This window comes from Ornithodoros turicata, chromosome 6 (genome assembly GCF_037126465.1).
Source record: "Ornithodoros turicata isolate Travis chromosome 6, ASM3712646v1, whole genome shotgun sequence".
NCBI lineage: Eukaryota > Metazoa > Arthropoda > Arachnida > Ixodida > Argasidae > Ornithodoros > Ornithodoros turicata.
Genome location: NC_088206.1, coordinates 68649454 through 68673980, shown reverse-complemented (window position 1 = coordinate 68673980; position 24527 = coordinate 68649454). Strand labels below are relative to the sequence as shown.

At 46.6% G+C, this 24527-nt stretch overlaps 3 protein-coding genes across 7 annotated transcripts in view; 1 reads left to right on the top strand and 2 right to left on the bottom strand.

Annotated features, from left to right (window-relative positions):
* Window positions 1–16063, bottom strand: part of LOC135397193 (E3 ubiquitin-protein ligase HECTD1-like) — a 39432-nt gene extending 23369 nt beyond the window's left edge. For all 5 annotated transcript variants that reach the window (XM_064628594.1, XM_064628596.1, XM_064628595.1 and 2 more), the window contains exons 1-8: window positions 15488–16063; window positions 7734–7968; window positions 5335–5562; window positions 3808–4107; window positions 3051–3109; window positions 2755–2972; window positions 2502–2677; window positions 665–975 (exon numbers count right to left, since the gene is read on the bottom strand). In XM_064628594.1, the coding sequence (XP_064484664.1) occupies window positions 665–975; window positions 2502–2677; window positions 2755–2972; window positions 3051–3109; window positions 3808–4107; window positions 5335–5562; window positions 7734–7968; window positions 15488–15627 (1667 nt within the window). In that variant the 5' untranslated portion in view covers window positions 15628–16063. The remainder of the gene's footprint in view (window positions 1–664; window positions 976–2501; window positions 2678–2754; window positions 2973–3050; window positions 3110–3807; window positions 4108–5334; window positions 5563–7733; window positions 7969–15487) is intronic.
* Window positions 16064–17060: 997 nt separating this feature from the next.
* LOC135397192 (thiol S-methyltransferase TMT1A-like) lies at window positions 17061–19954 on the bottom strand. Its single transcript, XM_064628593.1, has 2 exons — window positions 18754–19954; window positions 17061–18074 (listed from the first exon to the last, which is right to left on the bottom strand). Exons 1-2 carry the CDS (start codon window positions 19279–19281, stop codon window positions 17826–17828), a joined length of 777 nt encoding a protein of 258 aa, XP_064484663.1. The 5' UTR covers window positions 19282–19954; the 3' UTR covers window positions 17061–17825.
* Window positions 19642–21589, top strand: LOC135397191 (small ribosomal subunit protein uS2m-like). Its single transcript, XM_064628592.1, has 4 exons — window positions 19642–19722; window positions 19923–20021; window positions 20093–20382; window positions 21047–21589. The coding sequence occupies exons 1-4, from the start codon at window positions 19683–19685 to the stop codon at window positions 21425–21427; spliced, it is 810 nt and encodes a 269-aa protein (XP_064484662.1). The 5' UTR covers window positions 19642–19682; the 3' UTR covers window positions 21428–21589.
* Window positions 21590–24527: the final 2938 nt, after the last annotated feature.

Here is a 24527-nt window from a genome sequence, read left to right as displayed (position 1 = left end):
GCCGCCGAAGCCTCCGCAGCTTTCTCCGTATCGTGTTGCGATCTCCCACAAACCTTCTACGTCTATGACAGTGCGTTTTCCGTAAGGCTCTCCGTTGCTACGGCATGTTTGTCCCCGTCAAGAAAATCATCTACGCTGATTTCGTCACTTACGCCGCCACGCGAACGAAGCGTTTCCCACGCGCGTGATGGCGCCTTGCGTCTCGTGCTCTTTTTACTTGGCTGCAACCGGACAGTTCAAAACAAGCACGAAAACGAGAAGCCTGGGAAGAAAATCCCTAACCTTCCAATGACTCAGACTTCCTTTTGTAGGCACCAGATTCCTCCCGACCCTAATCGCGCGTGCCATCTTTCGCTGCGGGAACAGGACGCTGCTTGCACCCTTTGTTTTCATGATAAAGTCGGCTTTGGGGTCATAAACCCCATCTCGTTCTTTCGCTGTATCGAGGCGGCGGCTAAAAAGTGTTTCGTTGTAGCGGGAGTTAAGATACATTGATCTCTATGGCCCTCTGCCGGGGAATCCAAATTATTTCGCCCTATCGCGAATTTCGTTATATCGCGTTTCGTTGTAACGAGGTTTGACTGTATATATATTTTTTTCAATCCTCAAACAAAACAAAAAAACTGACATCTCTGTCAACGTGTTTGTAAATCCTCAAACGTACCTAACAGATCTAATTAACGTGTGCTGAAACGTGAGGCAGAAGACCGGCAGCAGACGGCGAAGGTACGCCGGCGCCATCTCTGGGTCGCCCTTGGGCTCCGCATTCTCCTCTTCCGCGCCGTCCTGTCCCCCCGCGCCTCCTCTGCGTTCTCCCGCGGAGCCCTCGCCCACGGGGCACATCCACTCTCCCGGAGACTGCAAGATGGCCGCCACCTCTCGGTGCCCTTCATCGTTGCGTTCCCTCGCTTTGTCGAGTGGGGTCTTTCCGTCTTCGTCTCGCAGGTCTGGGTTCGCTCCGTGCCTCAGCAGCACCTGGAGGGGTTAGCAGAAAAGTAACTGTCTAAGCCTAAAACTGAGAAGGGCTGTGAAATATGTATGACAGAACCCTGGCAACGCCAACTACAGGTTTTCCCGGTTATTTTAATCCAAGTGCCAGCTAAATTAATCCAAGTGCCAGCTAAATTAATCCACGTGTCATGCAAACTTTATGGGGCATGGATTAATTTAGCTGGCACTTGGATTAAAATCACCGGGAAAACCTGTAGATACAGAATGCCTGCCTATTGCATTTTCCCACTCGTTAGCCACAGTGAGATACGGATTCGAGATGTCGCTGAAGACGACTTCGAACCCAGTTACCACGCTGAAGTTACCGCGAGCGGATATGTACCAACTACCCCGCGCGGCTACATTAGTTCGAACCCTGGCTTTCTATGGCTGCCCATGTGGCTTAGGACGGCTCATCTCCGTAGCTACGGCCGCCAAAAAGTACGTCACGAGTGGTGGATTCTCAATGACTACATTTCGGGCTACTACACGACTAGAGCCTGAAGTTTTAGGGTTTTACCCGATTCTTCCCCGAATTTTGCACCCCGAAATGAAGGTTGACACTTTAGGGTGAAAAACACGATTTTTACCCGGCAAATTGCCTTCACTTGGACGTCTGTAAGAATGCAACAACTTACTTGTTTGGCAGCAAATGCGGTTACATCACCGTTTGTACCAAACCCGTACAGTTTGTTTGTAATAGAGCCCGATTTTTTCCCAAATTTAGTGTACCGGAAGTTTTTTTCACCCGAATTCGCACGAATTTAGTGCACAGGTTTATTTACCCGATTTTTACCCCAGAATTTAGAAATAAATATTTCCCAAAAACTTCAGGCTCTATACATGACTATGCAATCGGGCTCCATTTATCGAGATGGAGTTGCCATAGGACCGTGGGACACTGCCCAGTTGATCCAAACTCCATTTCCTCACTAAACGCCTTAAGCGCGGACCCCATAACAAGCGACACGCGACGCGCTGCAGATTTTGTCGCTGTCGCGTCTGGTCATGGCGCGACTTCCTGGTCCATTTGAGCAGCGACATTTCGTCACCGAGAAATGATGTTTTTGGAGAAGCAATGCTTATTTTATTCGAGCTAAGTTGTAAATTGCCATAAATATACCAAAAATAGTATTTCATTCGTCAAAATGAGGAGAAATTGTAATGAAGTTGCTATGTAATATTCGCCATAACGCAGTGGCGCTGCGGTTGAAGTACCCAACGCCCCGCCCACTTCTTCGTCTGCTAGTTTTGTTGGTTGCCCTCTCCACTCTCTCCCTTGCCCACGCGTTCAGTTCTTGTTTCATGCCGCCAAATCTAGCTGGTTTTGTCAAACAACAGGCAACGAACTCAGCGACATGCTACAAATATCTACTGGGAGTAGATGCAGAAATATTGAGCCGCAACAAAGCTTTTTTGACGCTCGTGTAGCGGCAGTGACGTCGATTTTGTCGCTTCTCGCGTGTATCTGCCGCGTGTCGCTTGTTATGGGATTTGGGCTTTACGCTTACCTTGGCTACTCCGGGACGACCGAAACACGCAGCATAGTGCAACGAAGACGAACGCTGGCCCTTGTTCACGTCTGCCCCACGATCGCAGAGAAATTCCACCATCTCCTGAGTGCCAAACGCAGACGCCCAGTTGAGCAACGTCTGCCCCACGTCGTCCATGAAGTTCACCTCGATGCCTGCAAAACGACACACGACACTGTTGATAACGGGAAACAAGAGAGAGAGAGAGAGACCGCTGTCCGGATGTCCGTACCTCCAGAATCAATGGCGTCTATGAGGGCGTCCGTGTCTTTACTGCGTATGCAGTCGATGAGTTGACGGTGGGTGCGCTCCCCGCTGGTCCCGTCCGTCCTCCTCAGGGAAGCCAAGCGTGCAGATGCAGTCCCTGCCCCTGCCTTGGGCAGAGCCTTGCGCCCCTCCAGAAGCAGGACTAGGAGAAGGTCCACCAGACGCATTGTGTCCAACACGCACCTGCATTGTACCACCGACATGTTACTGAGGCACCGGCGAGGGACCTTTTCATTGTGTTTTGCGGCACCGCTCCCTCACCTTTCGTCTCCTTGAAGAACAGATTCTATAGCATCCGGGAGTTCAGATCTAAGCAGGTCCTGCACACAAGATAAACAATGATGAGATGATATGATAAACAAGCCCTTGCGAGAACCCCTTCAGTGAATGTTAGACACATGTATTGTAATTTCACACATATGAGCTGCACCGCAGATAAGCCGCAGGACACGTTTTTAGGAACATTTTGCAAATTTTCCGGCAGATAAGCCGCGGGCAATACGACGCGACCGGTCTGTGCGGTAAACCAGTGGTGGAAGTATAAAATCAATCAATTAAAATGGATATCACTTATGTTTGACCCTTCCTGCTGGTCTTCTGACAAAGGGGATCGTAGAGAAGGCCATAAAGATTCTTCTCCACATTCCAGGGTCAGCACAGTGTACAACAAAGGAGGTCAGTTCTAGTGTTCTACTAAGATGGGATTCTGCCCCTTGTTGGGTGTTTTTATCTGATCAACTGGTCTGTGGTTTTCTAGAAAACATGGATCACTATCATCCTTTTGTTAAAGCTGCATGGAGGAATGTACCAGGAAGGTCAGTCTACTTGAATGTGAATGTGTCCCTGCTGCGCATTGTTCATGCATTGGCAGGGCCGTGCTGTCCCGGAGACACTGTCGACCCTTTCGGGAAGATCGGGGTATGGGGAAAATACCCAGGAAAAATTGTCATCAGATAAGCTGCGGCTAATACGTGTGAAATTACAGTACATAGAAATAACCGCAACATTTTCAACTTACGTGCGTGATGGCGGGTGATCCACGACACAGTGTTGACAACAAGCTAATGATTGTGGACACAGTCGGCGATGACTTTGGCTCCGGAGCTGGAGTGGCAAGCGGTCCGCTTCCACCACCCCCGCCGGAACTTCCGCCGGCTCCGACACCTTGAGATCCGCCCGGGGTGATTGTAGCAACTGCTGCCATGCGACCTAAGAGCTGGTGAACTAGTCCGTGCTCCGCCAGCGGAGCGGGGTCCAGGCCTCGCCTGGTGAAACGATCCGCCAGGGAGGCAAAGCAACGTAGGGCACCGTCAGACACCTGCAACAATTGTTTGGTCCCTTTATTATGCAGATATTAAGCTGAGTAATGCAGCGTTCACAATACAGCAATAAACGCAGCAAAAGTCACGAATGGCAGAAATGCTGGTAAACTTGTCACGTTCACACATCCGCGAACCCTGCCACAAAGCAAGAGTTGAGATTCTCTGTACTCTTGCCGGGAGTGCAGCGGCGCGGACAGAGAATATGGCGGTCGCATAGCCTGTCTACGAAATTATAATCTCAAAGCTCTAAACAAAGCTCTGAAGAAGACACTAAATGTTGTATGGCGGCAAACACAGAGAGAACAGGACCATAAATATGAAGACCGCCTCATATCAGCTGCTTGAAGAAGACGTGGAAAGTAAGGCCTGGTTTCACCAATGCTGGTTAACTTTGAACCAGGATTAAGGGTTACTAAAACTTGAAGTTAGCACTCAATTCTTTTTACAAACATTAGTTTGGGATGTGATTGATGATAATAATAATAATTTCAGTGACAATAACTGAGATAGCCGTGGGTGAGTAACAGTTTAATGGCTGTGACATGAGATGCAGGGAATAAACATGCTGTGATCAGTACGCCGCCAAGTCCAGAATGAGAACATGAAGCACGTGCTCTCACGCTTCTTCGTTAGCCACCAGTGGCGCCACCACAATGACATCCTTTAGTGAAGCAGGGTCAAGTGTTAAATTCCAGTTAAGGGACCGCTGATCTGGGTTAGAATGTTAAATCGGCATTCGTGAAACCGGGCTTAAGTGTGTCAACTGTGCGGAGGCACGTGTAGTGGATACATGCTGTGTGCTGTCTGCAGTGAGCATCGTTTTTCAGGACCATGAATAAGATGCAAGCAATATATATTTTGCAATTGTTACCTTGATTTAGTACAACAACAGTGATGTTGTTATGAGTGTATTTTATTGCGGCTCTGCCTAGGCGGGGATTTGGTCCTCTTTTGCAGGTTAATAAGAAACAAACAAACAAACAATTCTACACAATACTCCTTAAGTACATATCGAATAACTAAACAGAGCTGTTTTTGAAGCGGAGGACAGTAGTGTCGGCATTCGAAGCACATTGTGAACGAGCAGGTCATGAAAGGTGAAAGAGTTGTCAACGAGTTTCCCGCATTCGCAGTCTTCAGCATCGTAGTGTAGACACAGCGCAAGATGTGAAAGTCTGAAATATGAAGGGCTATCCGTGAGCCTAACGACCGTATCAACTCACGTGAGTGTCTTCGTGCCGAAGGAGCAGCGAGAGCGCTTCTACACACGACGGTAAGGCTGGATCTTGCGCATCCATCTTTCCGCAGAGCCTAGAGACGACGGCCATAGCTGAATGGAGTGTGTCCCTGTGTACCAGTGACCCCTTGTCCCTGATGAAGGCTAACACGCACTGCAGGCCACCTGCTTCAAACACTGCACCAGCTTCCCGAGTGCACACCAGCTCCAGAACCTGCGCAAGAATGTACGAGACTTCAATGGTGCATGTCCACGGCACTCAGGTGTTCCAAATTGAGAGATGTCTTGTGATTCTTTCGATTCCGATGTATGTAGAAAGTGTTCCGCACAGAAATATTGGCCACCCAAAATGCTGTTTGCACACGAGAAACGAGCAAAAAATGTAACGCTTGTCATAAATTATCCGGCGTTGCGATGAACATATTTATTTCCTTACTCCTCGATTTATAGTTTCCACTGACATCGAACCTTTTGAAATACCTTTGTACGAAAGCTTCCGCTGACCAGTCACTTCAAGCTGCGGCTGATAGCAATAAGCAAAGAATAACATTACAGTACAATAATGAACATTCGTTTTTACTAGCAGGGTGTCTACCAAATTGCGGCCTTCAAATTCCCCGACTTTTCCAATTTTTCACCGACTATTTAAAGCGAATTCCCGGACCGAGACAAAAGAGAACTTGGTGCCTGCTGCTACGTTTGGTACAGACCCCTCATAAAAGAGATCATATATTTAGTATTAATAAGGCTGCCCAACTTTTCTGCCTCCGAGCTTGTTGTGATGGCGAAACGCTATTATCATGGCAACATTGCTGCGACTTTGCTGCTCAACCACTGATCGGCACTTGCGATTCACTGCGCAATACCACGGCATTTATCTGCGATTTTCCTGACTCCAGCTGCTTTTTGGCAAATTCCCTGATAGCCCCCTGAGGTTTCCAGTCATATCAAACTTTCCTGACAATTCCCAGTTTTCCAGGTTGGTAGACACCCTGACTGGCCAGACACCTCTATAGCACGTTGAGGTTTCTTAAAAGTATGCAAGAACTGATATGTCGATTGGATTGGCTTGACAAAACTGTGCTGTGCGCAGTTTGAGAATTGTAGCAGCACGTTGATCCAAGTGACGAATGTAACGAAGTGAATATGTACTATATTACAGTTACCCCTACAGGTGTGTGTGCCTTCAACTCGTGGTAATTGAATGGGGCCATTTTGAAACAACTTGGAATGACACAGTCACAGGATACATAGCAGACGACAGGAAAAGACGCAGACAGCGTCATCTGCTAAGTGTCGTCTGCTATGCGCACGGCACGCCACTACTGATATTCCAACACTGTGTGAGTGCTCAACATAACATGGGACGGAACTTCTGCTCCATGAGCAGTGTTTTTGCTTTTTCTTCCACTAGAATCTTCCATGAGGATGGCGCTTGCATGAACACACGAATACTGAAACTTATCCAGCCCCGACATCGCTGCAGGCATCACCACCAATGAGGCAGCGTGGGAGAGGTCACATGCTTATCAAAACCAATGACTATGACAATAGGTCTTGATCTTCTGCTGTCGCTATCTCGCGTACTACGACAGGGAGAAAGGCAATTCTCTGGTATGCAATAAAATTTGTGCGTGATGCAACGTACCACAAATGTTGAAGTCCCAAAACCACTTCAAATGCAGCAGGATTCTCACGACTTGTGCGCCATCAAGGCCATGAGCGAATACTACTCAGTCAGACGTAACAGTCATACAAATGTTTTAGTTATTACCTATTCCTTAACCAGACCGAGCATTATGATATCCAAGAACGAATATCACGCGCTACTCAGCCATGTTGTTCACACCGATAACACTGAAGCATTGAAATGACCGCGTCGAAATGACCTACAATTAAGGTGCCAAGGTTGTGCCCTATTCGGCAGCACGTCAGTTCCCAAGCATCACTTTACCATTCTTCAGCAGGTTATGGGAGTGTAAGTTTAGCAACAGTAACTTCGACGGAATGACTTCTTCTAAAGTGCAACGAGCATGTGATGTAATTAGGGCTGGATAGTGCTACCGTTGAAAAGAAGTTTGAGAGTTGCAATTTAACTTTCGTTTCATAAATGGTAACCCTGAAGTCACTATATTACCTTAACTTGCTAACTAGCTTAGTGACTGCACATAACTTACTAGGACTGCCTGATATTCTACAGGTTTTCCCGGCGATTTTAATCCAAGTGCCAGCTAAATTAATCCACATGTCATGCAAACTTTATGGGGCATGGATTAATTTAGCTGGCACTTGGATTAAAATTGCCGGGAAAACCTGTAGAACAATCATTTCGCACAGCAGATACAGTTTCCTTACAGAAAAACCTACGGATATCACAACCCTCACCTTCACACACTGTTCAGCGAGGTCCTTGCTGGTACGCGACGACACATCGGCAACCAGCAGCCGGTTGCACATGGCCTTCACGGCACCATCGACGGCGACAATGCGACGGGTGCACTCCGCGGAGACGTCCAAGTAGTAGGTGATGGCTCGGGCCGTCACCTCCAGGACATTGTCCGGGGCCGCTTCGTCCAGGAATATTCGGCACAGTGCCGGAAGGAACGTTCTTGGTGGACAGCTGCGGGGAAGGAAGCAAAAAACAACTGTCATTTGCAGTTTTCGACCGTTGCAGGTTCGATCTGAAATGCGTGTGGGCGTTTATGTTCACCCCCACAGAAAGTGAAGTCAGATATACAGACCCTCATAATTCAGCAGAAACAGCCAGTTGTATCTAGAGTATGCCAATTCAAAATTCACAGTCTTTTTCCCCTCTCAACAGTGCCGATAGCTTTCAATTTCCTGCTGACAGAGATCTGTTCCCTTTTCCTTCTCTTTAACCCATAATCCCCCAACCGATTAAATGCACTACTAATAAAGAGGATGATGCCCCCTAGAGACTTCTGCTTCAAAAGCAGAGGTAGCGTATACCAGAGATAAACTGATGTTCTGAGGCTGGAACAACATAGAAGGGACAGATACAAATTGGTAGAGCCCTGGACCGGTAATCCAGAAGATGTGGGTTCGATCCCTACAGCTGGCTAACCTTTTCAGTGACTTTCATCTTTCATTTTAGCGTATACCACATCTGGCAGTCAGTTATAGATGAAAAAAAGGTGCGTTAAAGGTGCAATCATCAAGGTGCGTTCACACTGGATTAAAATAACATTCTGCTAATACCTCTAGCAGATATAGTACGTTGGGGGACCACTTATTAACGTGTTTAGGATGTCAGGCAGAATTCCATAGAAACAAAAATTTTGTTCAGGTGTAAAAAATAAAACAAGGCAGCCGTTTCTTTCGAGGGGCGTATGAGAAAAAGCAGGTAATAACTGCATCAGCAACCAGTCTTGTAGGCCACTTAATGATAACTGCAGGGTGTAAAAAAGAGATAGCTGTGTAAACAGGAAGTCCAACATGAGAGGGAATAAAGGGGGAGAGGAGGGTTCCTATGTGTTTAAGACCCCGCAGTTCAGTGCTGTGTCCTCGTCCTTTATTGCGTATCCTCCTCGTCATTCCCTGCACCGAGGGTTTTATCTTTTTGACTACGAGTTACTGACCAGGCCAAGTTTTAACCCTTTTTCGAGTTATAGATGGATATGTTCTAACAAGTGCAAATTGTACTCCACTTTATGATGGTTTTTGCTTGCATTACCAGTACTTGCAAAATGGAAAGGCGTCATAAGGCAGTCTGCCTTCTCTGCTGTGCTTTCCCCTCCCGCTCTCATTTGGCATAATTAATGTTTCCAAGTTACTTAATCAGACGTTGCAAATACAAGTAGCACAGTAAATGCAATTTTGCAAATAAGGTGGAATGCTAAAAACTATGAGCATTGATTTTGTTACGATCATCACTGTTACGAATCTATGTCATCGCCACTCCACTGGTGATGATCGGGTTTTCTTCAACGGGAATCAAACGTGAGAAGAAAGTCCAAGATGTGCCATTCCATACTGGGTTCACTTTCCATGCTATTAGAAAGTGTGTTTCCCATCTTTAGAGCATCTCTAAATACATAAATTATTCAGATACTTGCAATGTAAGAGATCTGCACAGAGACTCAGCCCACAGAGTGCAGCTTACTGCTGAAGCATGTACGGCTACAACACGTTCGGTCTAAAACAGGTGTTGGCAATCTGTTGTGCCGGGAACAATGCAATGGGTGATAGCAACATCGGAGCCAGATTCAAAATAACTGGATGGCCCGTATCCGAGCGGATGGTAACGACACATTACCACTCCCTGGTTCCCCCTATCATAGCCTTTCGAGGTGTTTTTTTATCAAGAGGTTTACTTTTCTTTATTTATTTTTTTCATTAAAGTTTGGGTTCCCCGCTGCAAACTTCTTAATTTTTGAGAATGTCATCCATGACATTCCAGCAGTTAAATCTGGCTGGAAGCCCTGGCATTGCAGTAGTGCCGTGATTCCAGATTAAATCTTCTCGCAAGTTTGGCACACGCGTACCCAGCGTTACTGCGAGCGCCTATTCTGCGTAACACGCCCCATGAACTTCACAGACGCAGGAAGGCAGCTGTACATTGTGTCTTTATCGCACATGCTACGTGTCCACCTAGCATGTGCAAAGCAATACATGTGCGAGACTAAGATATATAGTGAAACATAAGTGAGACAGCTGCAAGACACTTCACTGCATGGGTGCCACCAGGATTGTTTCCAGGGGGGGGATGTTTGGTGGGGTTCACGGAACAGGATTCACAGCTAATATAGTGTCTTAACTATGCCCCAAACTAGAAGCCCTACGAACCATGGTTTGTGATTGTGTTGCAACAGCACTGTTTACGTGTTGAAGCCATGTTACGGCTGCATGCAAGAAACGAGACAGAACTGTTGTAAAGTATCAAATTATTGCGGAACACGGTCAAAGACGCCACCTAAAAATAACTTGAGTTGTAAGACTGTCCTTTTTGTGGCAGGTTGATTCAGGCATCCATTTCCGCCATCCACGTTTAGGAACTCTGCGGCCGTTGGCACGCACTTGATTTTGCTTACGAGAGCGTTTCCTCGAATGTCATAATAACTCCTGCACGGCGCGCACGCGACCTGGCTACGATACCGTTTCTTCTTGAATTTTCCCACAACAACCAACCGACCATTGCACGCATTTTATCACGGAAGGAGCACGCGCAACGAGGGAAACGACCTGATAAACCATCCGTGCTGCGTTAGCTGTAGTCGAAGAAATACAGAGTCAGCTCGCATCCGGCAGTATTGCGTGACTTGCAAAAATGTGGTCCAAAAAGTCATGCCTATGTCTAGCCTCCCGCTTTCACGGAATTATATGGTTATTCAGCCGCGACCCCGCAAGGTGGCGACATCGAGTGGTGAACCACCGAAAACCGTCTGCAACGGAAAGCAGTCAAAACGAAACTGATGCAGAACAGAGAACTGCCAGTTTATTTTTCTCCTTCCCGAATCGTGCTCGAGAAACTTTCGTCGCGACACATCACTGCGACGATAGAATAAAAGGAAAGAACAGAAGAAAATATAGAGAACACGTTCAATTCATTATCAAGTAGGCGTACAACACACGAGCTATCCGATAGCAGACGACAGCTACTGTGCGTGACGATGCTGCCTTCTCCTTGGCAGACGACCAGCAACAGTTTCGGTTTCGTTTCGCTAACACGGTTTGCCCATGAGGATTTCGAAAACGTGAGCTTGTTTACGCGAATTGCGAGTCCGCGAAGGAACGGGGATATCTCCGGGAACGGGGTTAGCTCCGCCTCTGTAACACTTCCTGTTCCAGTATATGCAGCCTCTTGCGCCAAGAGGTATATGCTTAGTGCGTTACAAGACGCGTGACTCAACGTTCTTCGGGTAGGTATGAACGTTGGCGTGACTGGCGCACAAAACAGTCCATCGCTATTGGAATCGTTCCCATGCGTCTCTCGTTCAAGCGCTCAGCTGTGAGGTTTGTGCTCACGTCTGCGCGTCACGCATAGCGTTGATGCAAAAGATTATTTGCCCGTGTTGCCAGACAGCATGCCCAGCAAGTTAGAAAAAGATACAATCAAATACAACACCAACAGCACAACGTGGACCATATCAAGATGAACCTCCCCACTCATCATCATTCAAATAAGGTTGTTCGTCTGAACTCGTCTAACTTCGTCAAAACAACAAATAACAACATTAACAATTAACTTGTATTAGCGGGGTTTTTTTTTTTTTTTTCCTGCCATCATCATAATCATCGTATCAACGGAAACGATCCTCACAACACTGTGCAGCGAAAATGACGTCTGCAAATAAATAATAGCTCATCGAACGCCAGACGTCGTGACCTGCTACAGCAAATCAATATGCAAAAAGGTGCACTTCTGCCGCCACTGCGATGCCTTTGGCGCAATAGACCGAGGTCAAGCACCCATCGTTTATTCAACGAGCATCGATGAGGGCGCTGCTGTTGTAAGAACCAAGAACCCATCTCCCACAGCAACAAACAAAGGGACGACGCGGCTACTGAGGTCGGAACGTGTCCTCCAGGCATCTGGTTATGCAAACAGCGTACGACCAAACTCACTCCCTTGTTCTGACAACCCACCTCTGCTGCTGCTCATCGCCGTCCTTTCCAGTGTGCATCGCGTATCCCTAGGCGGCCCTCACGACGAAAAGCAGAAATCGTCTGCTTCGAAAACAATGGTTTCGGAATGAGCGTGTCCGCTATTCATCCCGTCGCGCCGTATTCTATACTGCGGTGTTAATCTTCACGGAGGACGAGTTTTTTCTTCTTCTTCTTCTTGTTTATTTTTAAATACCATGTTAGCACCGCGGAACAACTGGAGGACGTATGTGTGACAAGGGTATTAGGGGAATGCGCAAACACAGCGCATTACAACGGCGTTACTGAGGCTACCTATGTACACCACAGAACGCGACGACACAAACGCATATAATGAGGTACCGTAAACGGTACGCGTACCGCATCGTATACGAAAGTCTAAAGCAAGCATAAAGCTTTCAACGAAGCGTAAAAGAATAACTTCCTCAGTCTGCGATGCAGAAACAAGAACAATGGCTAAGCAGCTCCGTGTTCTCATGGATGGAAGGCCGAAGATGATGCTTCCGTCCCCCTCCAAGGATACGGCCCTTAACCTGATTACGTCCAAGCACAAGGCCTGTGGCAAGGCAAAAACTAGCTGGAAAACGCTGCAATCGTCAAATCGCTTCGTTTCCAGAACACCTACCACGTCTAATTGCTACCAGCGTAAAGTGTTACGAACAGCTATGCTTGAACGACATCGCTAAAAACGACAAGCGTCCTAGATTTTGCAACCATTAAAAAGACATTACCCGAAAGCGTCGCGCCAGGTAACTTCATTAGCATCCAAGTGTCAATATACCACAAAAGGGCGTATGCCCGCAAAGTTCTTTACCGTTTCAGAGAACGAAGGCAAGCAAGCCTGTAGATCATTAGCGTGTGGGCGATAAATCCACATTCCGAAGGAAATACAAAAGCGCACAGTCAAATGTACACAAGGACATGGTCTTGCTAAATGACGCGTATATCCTGATCCAGTCCCACCTTTAGTGCCACTGTCCTTGTCGAGAGCATGTTTGGTAGGACATATTTAGTATACGAGTACGACAATGCGGCATGGCAACAGTACCCTGTGATGTTGGGAACCGGAAATTCCAGCGATCCAGCATAAGTCCCAGCCTTTTTGGGAATAGCAAGCCCCTAGTATGGCTAACCTTTCCCTTTACTTTTGTTTCCCCACCATTAAATTAAATGTAACCCCCCGTGAAAGTATACTGAAGCAGAATCCTCAGGTCCTGGGGCTTCTGCCACTTCTGCTTCGACGTGCTACCGTATGTTTGGTTTGCAGACGACATCTTCGTTCAAGAATACGAAAATGAGGCGAAGGCACAGATATGCAGAGTCATCCTGGCGAACGGACTCCGAAGCTATCACTTCAAGACGTTTTGGATGCGGATATGTCAATCATACCCGCTAACCGGTACCTTCTTTCTTTCTAGTTCCCTCAACCTTGGCAATGACGGCAAAGCAGACGACGGCGATGGGTCACGTGATCGTAGCACGCGACACCGACGTGAAAAAGAGTGTACTACCCCGGGTGGCCACCTGCCAAATTAAAATATATAAAGAAAGGCTCAGCGTCTTGGCCTAACCTCGAGAAGGCGAATGCCATTTCACGGTCAGGTCCAACGTCACACGAAGCTATGCGCTCAAAATAAACAGCTCGGTCAGAATTACGGTCAAATTCCCTCGCAACGTCTCCAGCAAGTGACGCGACTTCCATGTCACGAAAGCGAAGTGCCGGTAGCGAGGACGGTACGGTTAGAATTATACGGTCCCGTGTGCTTCTATGACTGAGTGCAACAACAAAGTATCCACCAGACTGACGTTGCATCAGCTATACGTCATCAATGCTGCTTTGCATGGTAAACAATGACAGATTTCATGGTTGAAAGAACAACAAAGTTCAGTCTGGCCACTTGTCACAAATCCTTTGTATCGAACGGGCGTCATTGTCAGGTCAGCAAAGGGCAATCCATTACACTGGCTGCAACACTACTACTACCGTACAAAATATACATATATGCATATTCAGTTTTTCACTGTGCCTAATTAATTAGGTAAGATTAGTTAGCTAACTTTCTGGCTGCTCATTCCAAGGCCAGCGCTGTACAGATCAGCTGAGCACGGTTCCTTGAGCATACCTCAAGGTCAGCCTAAGGAGAGCCTCTTCCTAGGAACTCTGAACCCTAGCGAGCACCTTGGTAGATATGTGGTGCGCACGTTACGTTTTGGTGCGTGGAGTCACACAAATAATCGAATTAACTGCGCTTCCTTCATTTAACTGCGTTTTATTCCACGCAGCTGCACCTCAGCAGCAGCTCCGTCATGCTACTACCACGCGCCAGTCACTCACAGCTGACATTGCATCACATGTGCGTTATGTTACAACACATTAAACCAGTCGGCTGTACCAAAGTATATATGGGTACACTTGCACAGTGTATAGTATGATATCTCTTATTGTTCATGGCTGCTTCAACTGGCTGTTCCAGCATTGGATTTTTGTGGACATGATCAGAGTGCTTGAACACCTGTCACTTTCTTGTTCCAGGAGATATGCTGATTTCTAATACCGGTGTCTTTTAATACACACAAACAAACACTCGCTTCCTGAGTTCAGCTTAAACAGCTGACTTTCGTTTCCTGCATTCGTCGTATATCCTGTTGCACAGCGTGTTTATTACATGCAAGCGCTACTGCTATCATCTGCAGTTACGTCTCCAAACATCTCGCGCAACGGTGGCGTGGCATTGCATTGCGGTAAACAACCTGCCCTTTAGCCAGACAAAAATATCTCGCACCCAGACTCTTGACGGCATCACCGGTCAGCAGACTGTCAAGCATATCAACGCTCATCGCCCCCCCACCCAACTTTGTCGAAGAAAACAGCCTCTAACATTTCTCCGCCTTATCGAAATGCATGCTCCAACGAGTGTCTGATCACGTGCTGCACACTACACTGACTGAGAGGTTTACGCTCACCTACCGAAACGAACCCTTGCAATATCAGCAACCTCACGGTCACGTGGTGCTGCCTCACTGATAACGTCGTCTGCGATTTTTTATTTATTGCAGACGACAGTGACAATCCGTACCGGCCGCACACTGTCGACTCGTGACTCAGACGCCACTGCTTGCGATTAATAAGCGGTATAAGAATGTGCGGAAACATGAAAAACGTCCCTCATCGTCAGTCTTGTGCATTATTCATCACACGCGAATTCTTAGCAGAAGGTTTATGAGTGCGAGTTCAGCAGAAACCAGAAAAGGGGGAAAATCGGAAAACCACGTTCCGACTGAGATACAAAGGCGAGCACGTACTTTTGTATACGACAATTGGCTCCAGGTACATCCGCTATCGCGCTCATTGTCTTAGTTCGCGATGCACAAGACAGATTTCCCTTTCTTGTTTGACTCGTTTTTGAACACGGAAGCAACCTTATCGAGATGCAACCCGACGCGGTCCCCCCCACTACTGACCCTCTTGGTCAATAACCCCGAAGACGAGAAAGGAAGTGACCAAGGCGACTTACCTCTCGAAGCATCGGTCGACGTTGTCGGACATCAAAAGCAGCATACAAAGTTGCTCCAATGCAATCAGCTGCATATCCCTTTCGTCGCCTTGACCCATGTTTAGCCATTCCAAAAGTGTTTCGGGATCTGCGTCCGCCATCTTGACCGCGAAACCGAATTTTATTCCTCGGGTATATCACAAATGGGAGACGTTTGAGTCTTGGTCGCAGCCCCAATGAATGGGGAGACGAAAATCAGCGATGAGATTCACATATCCGTTGCGCCACGCTGTCGTCCCATGTAAGAGCTCCGCAGAGCCTGGGATGATGAGATGGTCTCGGGCAGGCAGGGAAAAATCACACTGAGCACACAACCGTTTGTTGTTACACTATCCAAGGACAAGATAATGATGTAGAAACAATACAAGTAGAAAATAAAGGGCGTGCTTTGTACGGGGTGCCACAAATCGAACGTGTATGTGCAGTAGAACAACGGAAATTTGAAAGACTACACCACTGAGCACAGACCATTCACCACAAAGTCCTACCTCAATAAGCCTAAATGCAACAGACTGACGCAGCCAACGCAGCGCTCCAATCTGCTCCGAAGCATGGTCACGTGCTTCCGGTTGTTCTGCTTCCTGTGCGGAACAGCTGATCGAAATTTCATCATTTCACTAATTTCACCGCGGTGTTCTTACGTTGTGGCTGTTATAGTGACATATTTCTTGCTCTGGAGAAGTAGTCGTTCACAAAATTAATCGTGCACAAGCAGTCCCAAGAACAACACAGAAGTCAACGAGGAGTAAAATACTTGCTCATCCGATTTCCTCAGGTTCAGGTTCTAGACGGCTTCTGCCATCTCCCGGGCACAGTCGATACTACATGGTCTTAGAGCTTTTTTTTTTCCCTCCAAAAACGTCAAACTACTTCAGCACAAAGTAGACTTTTTCGTATGACCGAAAGCGAAATTTTATTCGGAATGCCCAACGATATTTGTGGAACAATTGATAAATGCATGTACACATTACAAATACATTTTCATAAATACATAGAACATTAAATGCAGCTTGTATATAATTTCTGTGATATGCTCTCATATTAAATGCATTTCATGTGACTCATACTAATATAGCAAGCATCTTGCTCTACACACATGCATACTATTATAGTACACAGAACATGTAGGGTGCATTATGAAAGTTGATTCATTAAAATACAAAGGCAATGTTATAACATGAGTCATATAAAGCTTAGAAGAGGCACTTGGAGGACTGCTTTCCACCTCACTGCTTCAACAATAAGTGCAAAAACAAGATGGGACTACTTTGCAAGCACCATCATAAATTCTCTGTTTAAAACTATCTCTATGGGCTGCTAACAATGAAAGACAAGGATTTGTATTGCATCTGTCATAGGATACAGTCAACGGTGGAACAAAAATGGCTCCCGTCTGTCTGTCACCTGCATTCACGTAAAGTAGCAGACGACAGCAGAACAAAGAATGGCTGATCTGGAGATAACAACACCGAATAGTTCTTCCAACGTACCAAAATAAGTGTAACAAGAAACTAATAACACAAAGAGCATCACATCAAGTACCACATTTATGACGATTCTAAAACAATCCTAACATCACAACTTACACTTTACGGAACTTTTACGTCTCAAGCAAACATACTACCTATCAAAACTGGTCCCATTATGCCCCTTCGGAGGTAGGGTCAAGTCTTTGTAGTTAGTAACATTCTTCTACCTGTTATAGCACTTCACTGTACTTTGAAGTATTGCTCCTCGTAATTACTTGCGAACGTAACATTGTTAAAGGCGGGCACATGCTATTATAACACTTTATTAAGAGTTGTTAGCGTGATATAGTAGTAGCATCAAGAAGGCTATTGTGCAAAAGAAAAACTGTGCGCTGATTAACAGTCTTTAACAGTGCAAAATATATGTTTACCATGTACTACAATCTAACCTTTATGTGCAAAAAGAGGCGTGCCATAAAATATGCAGTATCCGAGTAGGTTGAGTACGCTAAAACGTCTCGATGAAATTTGTTATCATAGAGGGGTGCAACTGTAACAAGCACCACAAAATACCAGGTAAAATAAACTTGTTGAAAATATGCAAAATATGTTAACAATGCAAGAGATAAAAAAACATGTCACTTAGCAAAGAACAACTTTGACCACTGGTTGCTTTTAGTAACAATGTTGTTAGTACTATATTTGCTGCAATTTCAGTGTGCTACCGGGTGGTGATTTAAAAAAAGCTCATTTTCAGTGTTATCTTTCACGGCCTTGTGCTTTAAAATGCCCTTATGTAGTAACGCGAACATCCTGAGTCCTGTACGTGGCTATTTTGTCGCAATTCCGACAAGGACAGGGTTGAGGAAGACCCCTAGGAACTTTCCACGAGTGCTGTATATTTTGCACTGAGAAACCGAAGAGAACAGCTGAGATTCGTGAAGGGACGCGTGCAGGTCGCGCGTTATCCTGCATCCGTTGAACACCTGCTTCCAGAAGGGGCCGACGAGAAGCTGCACGTAGCGCCTCCAGTTGGCAGGCTCGTGTATCATGTGCTCTATGTAAAAGAATTTTCCACCCTGGAAGAAAATTGGAGGAGGAAAACTTATTAGTTTCATTACATATATTGTGTGCACTGTTTTGATCGGCGTTGTGATTTCCTAAGAAGAGATTCTAACTGGATACTCGAGAGGTTCTAGTGAACAAATAAAGACGCACGTTGAACAAGGTGTTGCAGTGGTCCGTATAATCGGTAGTTGCAACAAATATAGTTTATAAGTGAAACATTGCCATACCAGAACTAGACAGCTGTTTTGGCCTTATTGGGCCTTCACCAGTAGTGTGCAGGTAGGCAACATTTAAGTGGGTGGTGTCAGACAGTTACATTGAAAGTGGTGTTCTGTGCGTGTAATATGTGAACTGTGCAGTACTACTACCAGGGGCGAAACAATGTCCTGAATTCAGGGAGACCCCAGATCCCAACCGGCGCCCCCTACATGGACACATAAAGTCTGCATCAATCGACAAAGCCTTGACTATGCTGGCAATTTGATCTATTCAGGCAATGGGTTTATGGTCATTTTATTCGCACGCGGCACCTGAGGTAACACTTTGGCGCCTCCCATCCATGGGAATTTTGCGACCCCTTCACAAATTCAGGGGTCTACAGTGACCCCTGTAACACCTCCTACCACTGCCCCTGATTACTACGCATTACAGAACTAGGTTCTGGATTCTGCTAGCAGGAATCCGACTTACAGGAGCAAGAACACGCCAGATCTCCTTGAGTACGGCTTCCAAATCGTCGACTCCGCATAAAACGTGCGTTGATACGACAGCATCCACATGAGAACTGTGAACTTCTTTTAGCAGTTCACCGTCCTGCACCAGATACATTTCGAGTAGAACTTGCAATTGACGTATCTTCTTCCTGAAGTAGGGTGCGTTGTACGGGTTCTTGTCGACGGCGATCAGGTGACAGTTGCTGGGGTAAAACGTCAGATTTGATCCCGCACCGCATCCTATTTCCAACATTCGTATAATGCCTAAATTTCTTAGGTACCAGTCGTGAGATTCCAGGGCTTGCAGTTTTCTGAACAGCAGCTCTTTGGCTTCCAGCATTGCACCCGTCTCTCTCGCGGAAACGAAATGCGTGAACCAGGCATTTAGTCGAAGGCGTCTCGAACGGTAATCACGTAACAAGTATTTGATGCATATACTGATCGCGATCAGAGGTAGCAAGATGTGCTTGACTGAAGTGGCGATGATGCCGTCCACCCATGCCATGGAAAATGAAACATATGAAAGCAGATTGTCTCGTGCATTTAATGTGCTTATTGAGCCGATAGTGCGCTTGACAGATTTGTTTCGTCGTGCTTATGAACGCTACCACAATATGTGCAGAAAGGACTACCTACAAACCCGCAATTCAAACCATTATGCAGATTGCGTTTTGAGTTCGTCACCAGATAGCGCCAGCGCCAGGGAACTACAACATTTTTCTTAAAATTACTGGCTTATGAGAAGAAATAAACTAAGGACGCATCACCTACATATTCACTAAAAAAAGCCAGCAATATGAAGTTACTTTGATTGCTATTTTGTGTGAAATTGAAATGTGACTGATTTCTAAATACTGGCGTCTGCTTGCGTCCATCGTGAGCACCGGCGGCGGCAAGTCAACAAAAATGGCGCTGTCCATAAGAAGGATCGTGCTTGACCGACTACGTGAGTTCTTTTTTTAAATTTAGACAAACTGCCTCCGATTTGATTAAAGAAAACGCATGTTTGGTGCTAGTCAATGACTACTGAGTCACCTGAAAGAAATTTAATATTAATCTTCGCCTCACGTCGTGCTGTTTTCCTTGTACTTCTGCTGCTCCTGGATTATGCTCCTAAAAAACATCGGAAAATTTTATTACTTACAGGATTATGCGCTGCCACCTGTCAAACGCAGGCTCACAAGCAGCCTTTAGGCACGCAGTCATTTCATCAGCAACAAACAGCGGTGCAACAGAAAGTAAACGGTAGGTTTTCGCAAACCCTTGAGCGCATGTCTTTTTTTTTTTTTTTTCATATCTCGTACTTACTGTTTCAGAACAAGAAGGCACAGAGAAACAACTCGCAGCTTCCCCATTACAACATCCCGACTACTTTGGCCTTCATAAGATAATCAGTGTAAAGGAACTGTTTGATGCAAGGGTGCATTTAGGCCACAAAGAGGGCTTGCTAAACGTGCACATGAAGCCATACATCTTTGGCTCCCGTTTGGGTTGCCATATCATAGACCTGGACCAGACGGTTCTTCATCTGCACCGTGCATTGAATGTAGTCGCACACATCGCTTACAGGGATGGAGTGATACTTTTTGTGTCACGTAATCTGCAGGTGAGATATGATTGCTGGGTCTTCAGATTACTGTTGAAATGTGAAGAGTATGCAGTTGGTGCTACTGGTCCTACCGAGGACCCCTACGAGCATAATCAATTGTTTATGTACCTGCTGTATTCCTGTCCTGAACACAATACAACAACAAGGAGGACAACTTGGCCAACTTTCTGCATTAACTGTATTCCTGTCAGCTTGTTACTATTTATACTTTCCTGTCTGACAGAGTAGTTGGGAGGTTTTTGCTCAGCAGCACTACCTAATATTGATATTCGAAAAACTGGTAAAATATTTAGGAGCATCAAATTTAGTAATAGGAAGCTTTCATGCATCAGTTTGTACCTGATGAAGTGGTCACTGATGCAAGAATGCTCATTATGAAATGTGATGCTCCTAACAGTTAAACCAGTTTTTTGACTGGCTCGCTTTTGGAAACTTGACATTGCTGTACAGAGTTTCTTGTACGCATTATTGATAGCCTTCAAAAGCTATCAATAACAGTTAATTGCAAGTTTCATCATGATATATTTACCTCAAACATTGTTTAGCCTAAACCTACCGCACGTAAAGGGGGACTTCTTGAGGGGCGTCGTGATTTGTAGATTTATATTTTCTACCAAAGACAATATTCCTTCGAGGCTTCCATTCAGGTTTATGTTTGCAGATGGCACACTTCATAGAAAACACTGCGCAAGAGTGCAAAGAATTCGCAAACACCCGTGCCTGGCCACATGGTCTCCTGACGAACTCCACTCGCCAGTTTGGCACGGAGACAAGGTTGCCGGACTGCATTATTCTGCTCTCAACGCTGGACACCGTCTTTGAGCAGCACTTGGCGGTCGTAGAGAGCTGCAAAATGCTGATTCCCACTGTAGCTATTGTGGACACCAACAGCGACCCGACCTTGATCACGTACCCAGTTCCCGGGAACGACGACACTCCTTCGTCCATCGAGTTGTACTGTCGCCTGTTCAAGGAGGCCATCCTGAGAGGGAAGGCTCGAAGAAAGCAGGACGAAGAAAGTCGCGGGGTGGTTGAAAGTTAGAGAGCAAGCTGTTGGATTGTAAATTGTTACGTCTTTTCTTTTTTTTTTTTCTGTGCACGTAGTGGAGCAGGAAGTGTGTCAATTATAGTGCATTATCAGTGTTTTGTGATTGTTTGGCTATACAGGAGACTGTGGCTTAGTAAAGATCCCACGGCAGATGCATTTGAGAGGGTTGGTTAGATTTAGTGGTCGATTCAACGTTGCCAGATCGTATGAGACGTGCAAGCATGAGGGAGGTAGCCTGCATTAGGACTAGCTTAGTACTGCATACGACACACTGCTGCAGGCATATGGTTCTAAGCGTCCCCCAGCTCATAAACCCTGTTTTTCCTGCAAGTCCTTGGTCTAAACTTTCACACACATGCATAATGCAGACATGTAGCATACTGGTTAGGATGATCGCTTTCTATGCAGAGGCATGGGAGGTGACGCAGGTTTGAATCCCTGCACCGTCTGTGCTGTCTGGAGTTTTCCCCGGGTTGTCAGGCAGTCTTTCCGCACGAATGTTGTCACAGTTTACCCTGAAGTTGGCCCGGGACGCATACTAACCCCCCCTGTCCCCCATTCCTTTGTGCTGTCCTCTCTTCATCTATCTACGTCTATCTACGGGCAATGGGGTCGTTCGCCCCCTCCCTGGAGCTTCAACGCCACTTGTGAAGACTGTGCACCCTTTATTCATAGGTCGTCGTGATTCTTCTCAGTTGTCATAAATGTGAACCTCTTAACCCCCGCTCCCGAAGGTTTGCTCCTTGGGAAGAAACTGTGCAATCCCGTTAATTCGAACACCAATGGGACTGAAGATTTGTTCGAATAAACCGGAGTTCGAATTAAAGGGAGTCTCTCCTGAATGAGGGCTTGAGGCGTTGGGAGCACTTACCAGCTGCGTCCTTATGGTTCGCTAGGCCTTGCCGCACGTTCGCGAACGCCGTATGCTGAACATGAGTATGAAACCTATTTACATAGGCAAGCATCAGAACATTTCATGGCGGAAAATTATGTTATGCGTGCTTGCATTGGCTTCTGCAGCCGCGCCCGATCAATAGAGTTTGCGAAACCAACCCAAAAACGAATGCGCATGTTGCCAACCCAATTCTAGAATATACCGGCTGTAATCTACAACTTTTTGCTAGCTGTGTTGTCAACAGGTGATTACCAAGACAACGTAACAACCTCGTTCCTCTTAATGTGTTCCTCGAATGTTAGCACCACCTGGGAATGTTACAGAAATACTGTTCCGGAGCGCGCGACCGGGTCTATGCGTAGCCTTGAGTCGGACGGAGGCCAGATGATATCGTTCATGTTCATATAGTATTCGAATTACCGGTATATTCGAATTAGCCAATTGAAATATACACGGCCTTGAAGACGAAATAGCGCTACATATGGAGCAGAGGTGAAGCATGATAATCAGATTGCAGCAGTGCTATGTTCATAGTATCACAGTCACACCTGCCAGAAGACACAATTTTATGTAAATATAATGCGTGATGCGGACAGCGATAACACGCGATTTTGCGTATACACTAACTACATATGGACCACCATCTAATCACTGCAGCTACTCTGCGGCCGTTCGTTCTCATTTTCATCCACGTCCACAAACGCATACTTTGCCCGCAAGGTGTCCATCATCTCCGTCGCCTTCGCGTGGATCGCGCTCAGCAACGGAGGGTTCGTCGAGTGGAGCGACACCAACATGTCGAATAAATCGGACGAATACGTCGTGGAACCCGTAGGTTTCACCGGACTGAACCCGTCCAGAAAGAGTGCCTTTTTGCTACCGTCATCTTCCACTTGAGTCTTCCTGTGGCCAACAAACGCTATGCTGGCCAGCTTGGTGAGGACGTAGCCCAAGTACGCGACAGAGGCACTGGAAGACGAGTTGGCCTGTACTTCGTAATGTCCTCCGCCATTAATTTTGTCGCCCAAGAAGACGGACGGCACCGGTACCTTATTGCGAAGAGGCGCCATGTCGTCCTTTGACTTGCCGGTCAGTCCGTTCTCAAGCATCACCTTGTTCCGTCTCAGATACACATTCCTCAGATCGAATCGAACGAAGGACAGGCCTTGTTCCTCAACGTGCATGATGACGGACGTCAACTGTTGAGCTACTTTCCAGAGAAAGTGTTCCGGAAAGCAGAGTCCTCTGGACAGCAAGAAGGTCTCCAGGCTCTTCAGAGTGGCTTCTGGAACGTCCGTGATCACGAAGATGGTTAAGGTTGCCGGGTCAATAGCTAGGGCGTGGACGTTGATTAGGTTCGGGTGGGTCAGGTTGAACCACTGCCAAGAAACTTCTGGAAACCTGGTCAAGTCTCGTGTCCCTACTTGGGCGGCACCGTACTCCAAGCCGTCGAGAAGACAGCGGACCCTATAGGCGAAGGCTTGATGACACATCTCTGAACCGAAGACGTCTTTGAACGGGGCTGACTCCAGTTCGATGAAGTCTTCCGTGGCACGAGTGGTGAGACGTCTTAAGATCAGAGGTGGTAGTAAAGGCGTTGTCCACGTCTTGAGACGGGTCAGCGTAGCGTACTGGACGACGGTTCGTAGACAGAGGTCTTCGAGGGTTCGTAATCTGGTTCGGTCCGGGCCGTGCAGTGGAAACGGATGGTGGCCTTGTCCTGGCCGCTGGACGGTGAGTTCCATGGTGGAAAAATGGCGTCTGGAACGCCCGACCAGCCGGCGGCGCTCTGATGGCGAGCTCGTGTCGACGCGTGGTTTCTGCTGCTACTGTTGCACGTGCAAAGATGGTGATGGAGATGACGATGCGGACACTATAGCACGGTGATAGGACACGTGTTTCATAAAAATTTCTCCTGGAGAGGGCATCGCGCACCAGAAAAATTCTGTCTTTGGCTATGGGACACTGTTATCCATGATAACTCAACTTAAACTATGCTCATACCAGTTGCATTAATAATTATTACCAGTACCAATAATTATTACCAATGTCATATTTCATGTGTCAGTGGTCAGTCATATGTCGTCTACCTGACGTGGTCAACTCATTGACCAGCTCGCGTGGCTTTGGTTAGCGTGCTGGCCATGTCATGCTGTATACCTGGGAGGTATTCAGGTTCGAATCCCGGTGCCGGCTCTC

Bases quoted from the DNA above. Each gene is read 5' to 3' on its own strand.
- LOC135397191 (XM_064628592.1), top strand. From the start codon at position 19,683: ATGGCGCTGTCCATAAGAAGGATCGTGCTTGACCGACTAC. The intron at 19,723-19,922 runs GTGAGTTCTTTT...TATTACTTACAG, and splicing joins GATCGTGCTTGACCGACTAC to GATTATGCGCTGCCACCTGT. The intron at 20,383-21,046 runs GTGAGATATGAT...TTATGTTTGCAG, and splicing joins TTGTGTCACGTAATCTGCAG to ATGGCACACTTCATAGAAAA.
- LOC135397192 (XM_064628593.1), bottom strand. From the start codon at position 19,281: ATGGCATGGGTGGACGGCATCATCGCCACTTCAGTCAAGCACATCTTG. The intron at 18,075-18,753 runs GTAAGTCGGATT...ATTTTCTTCCAG, and splicing joins TCTGGCGTGTTCTTGCTCCT to GGTGGAAAATTCTTTTACAT.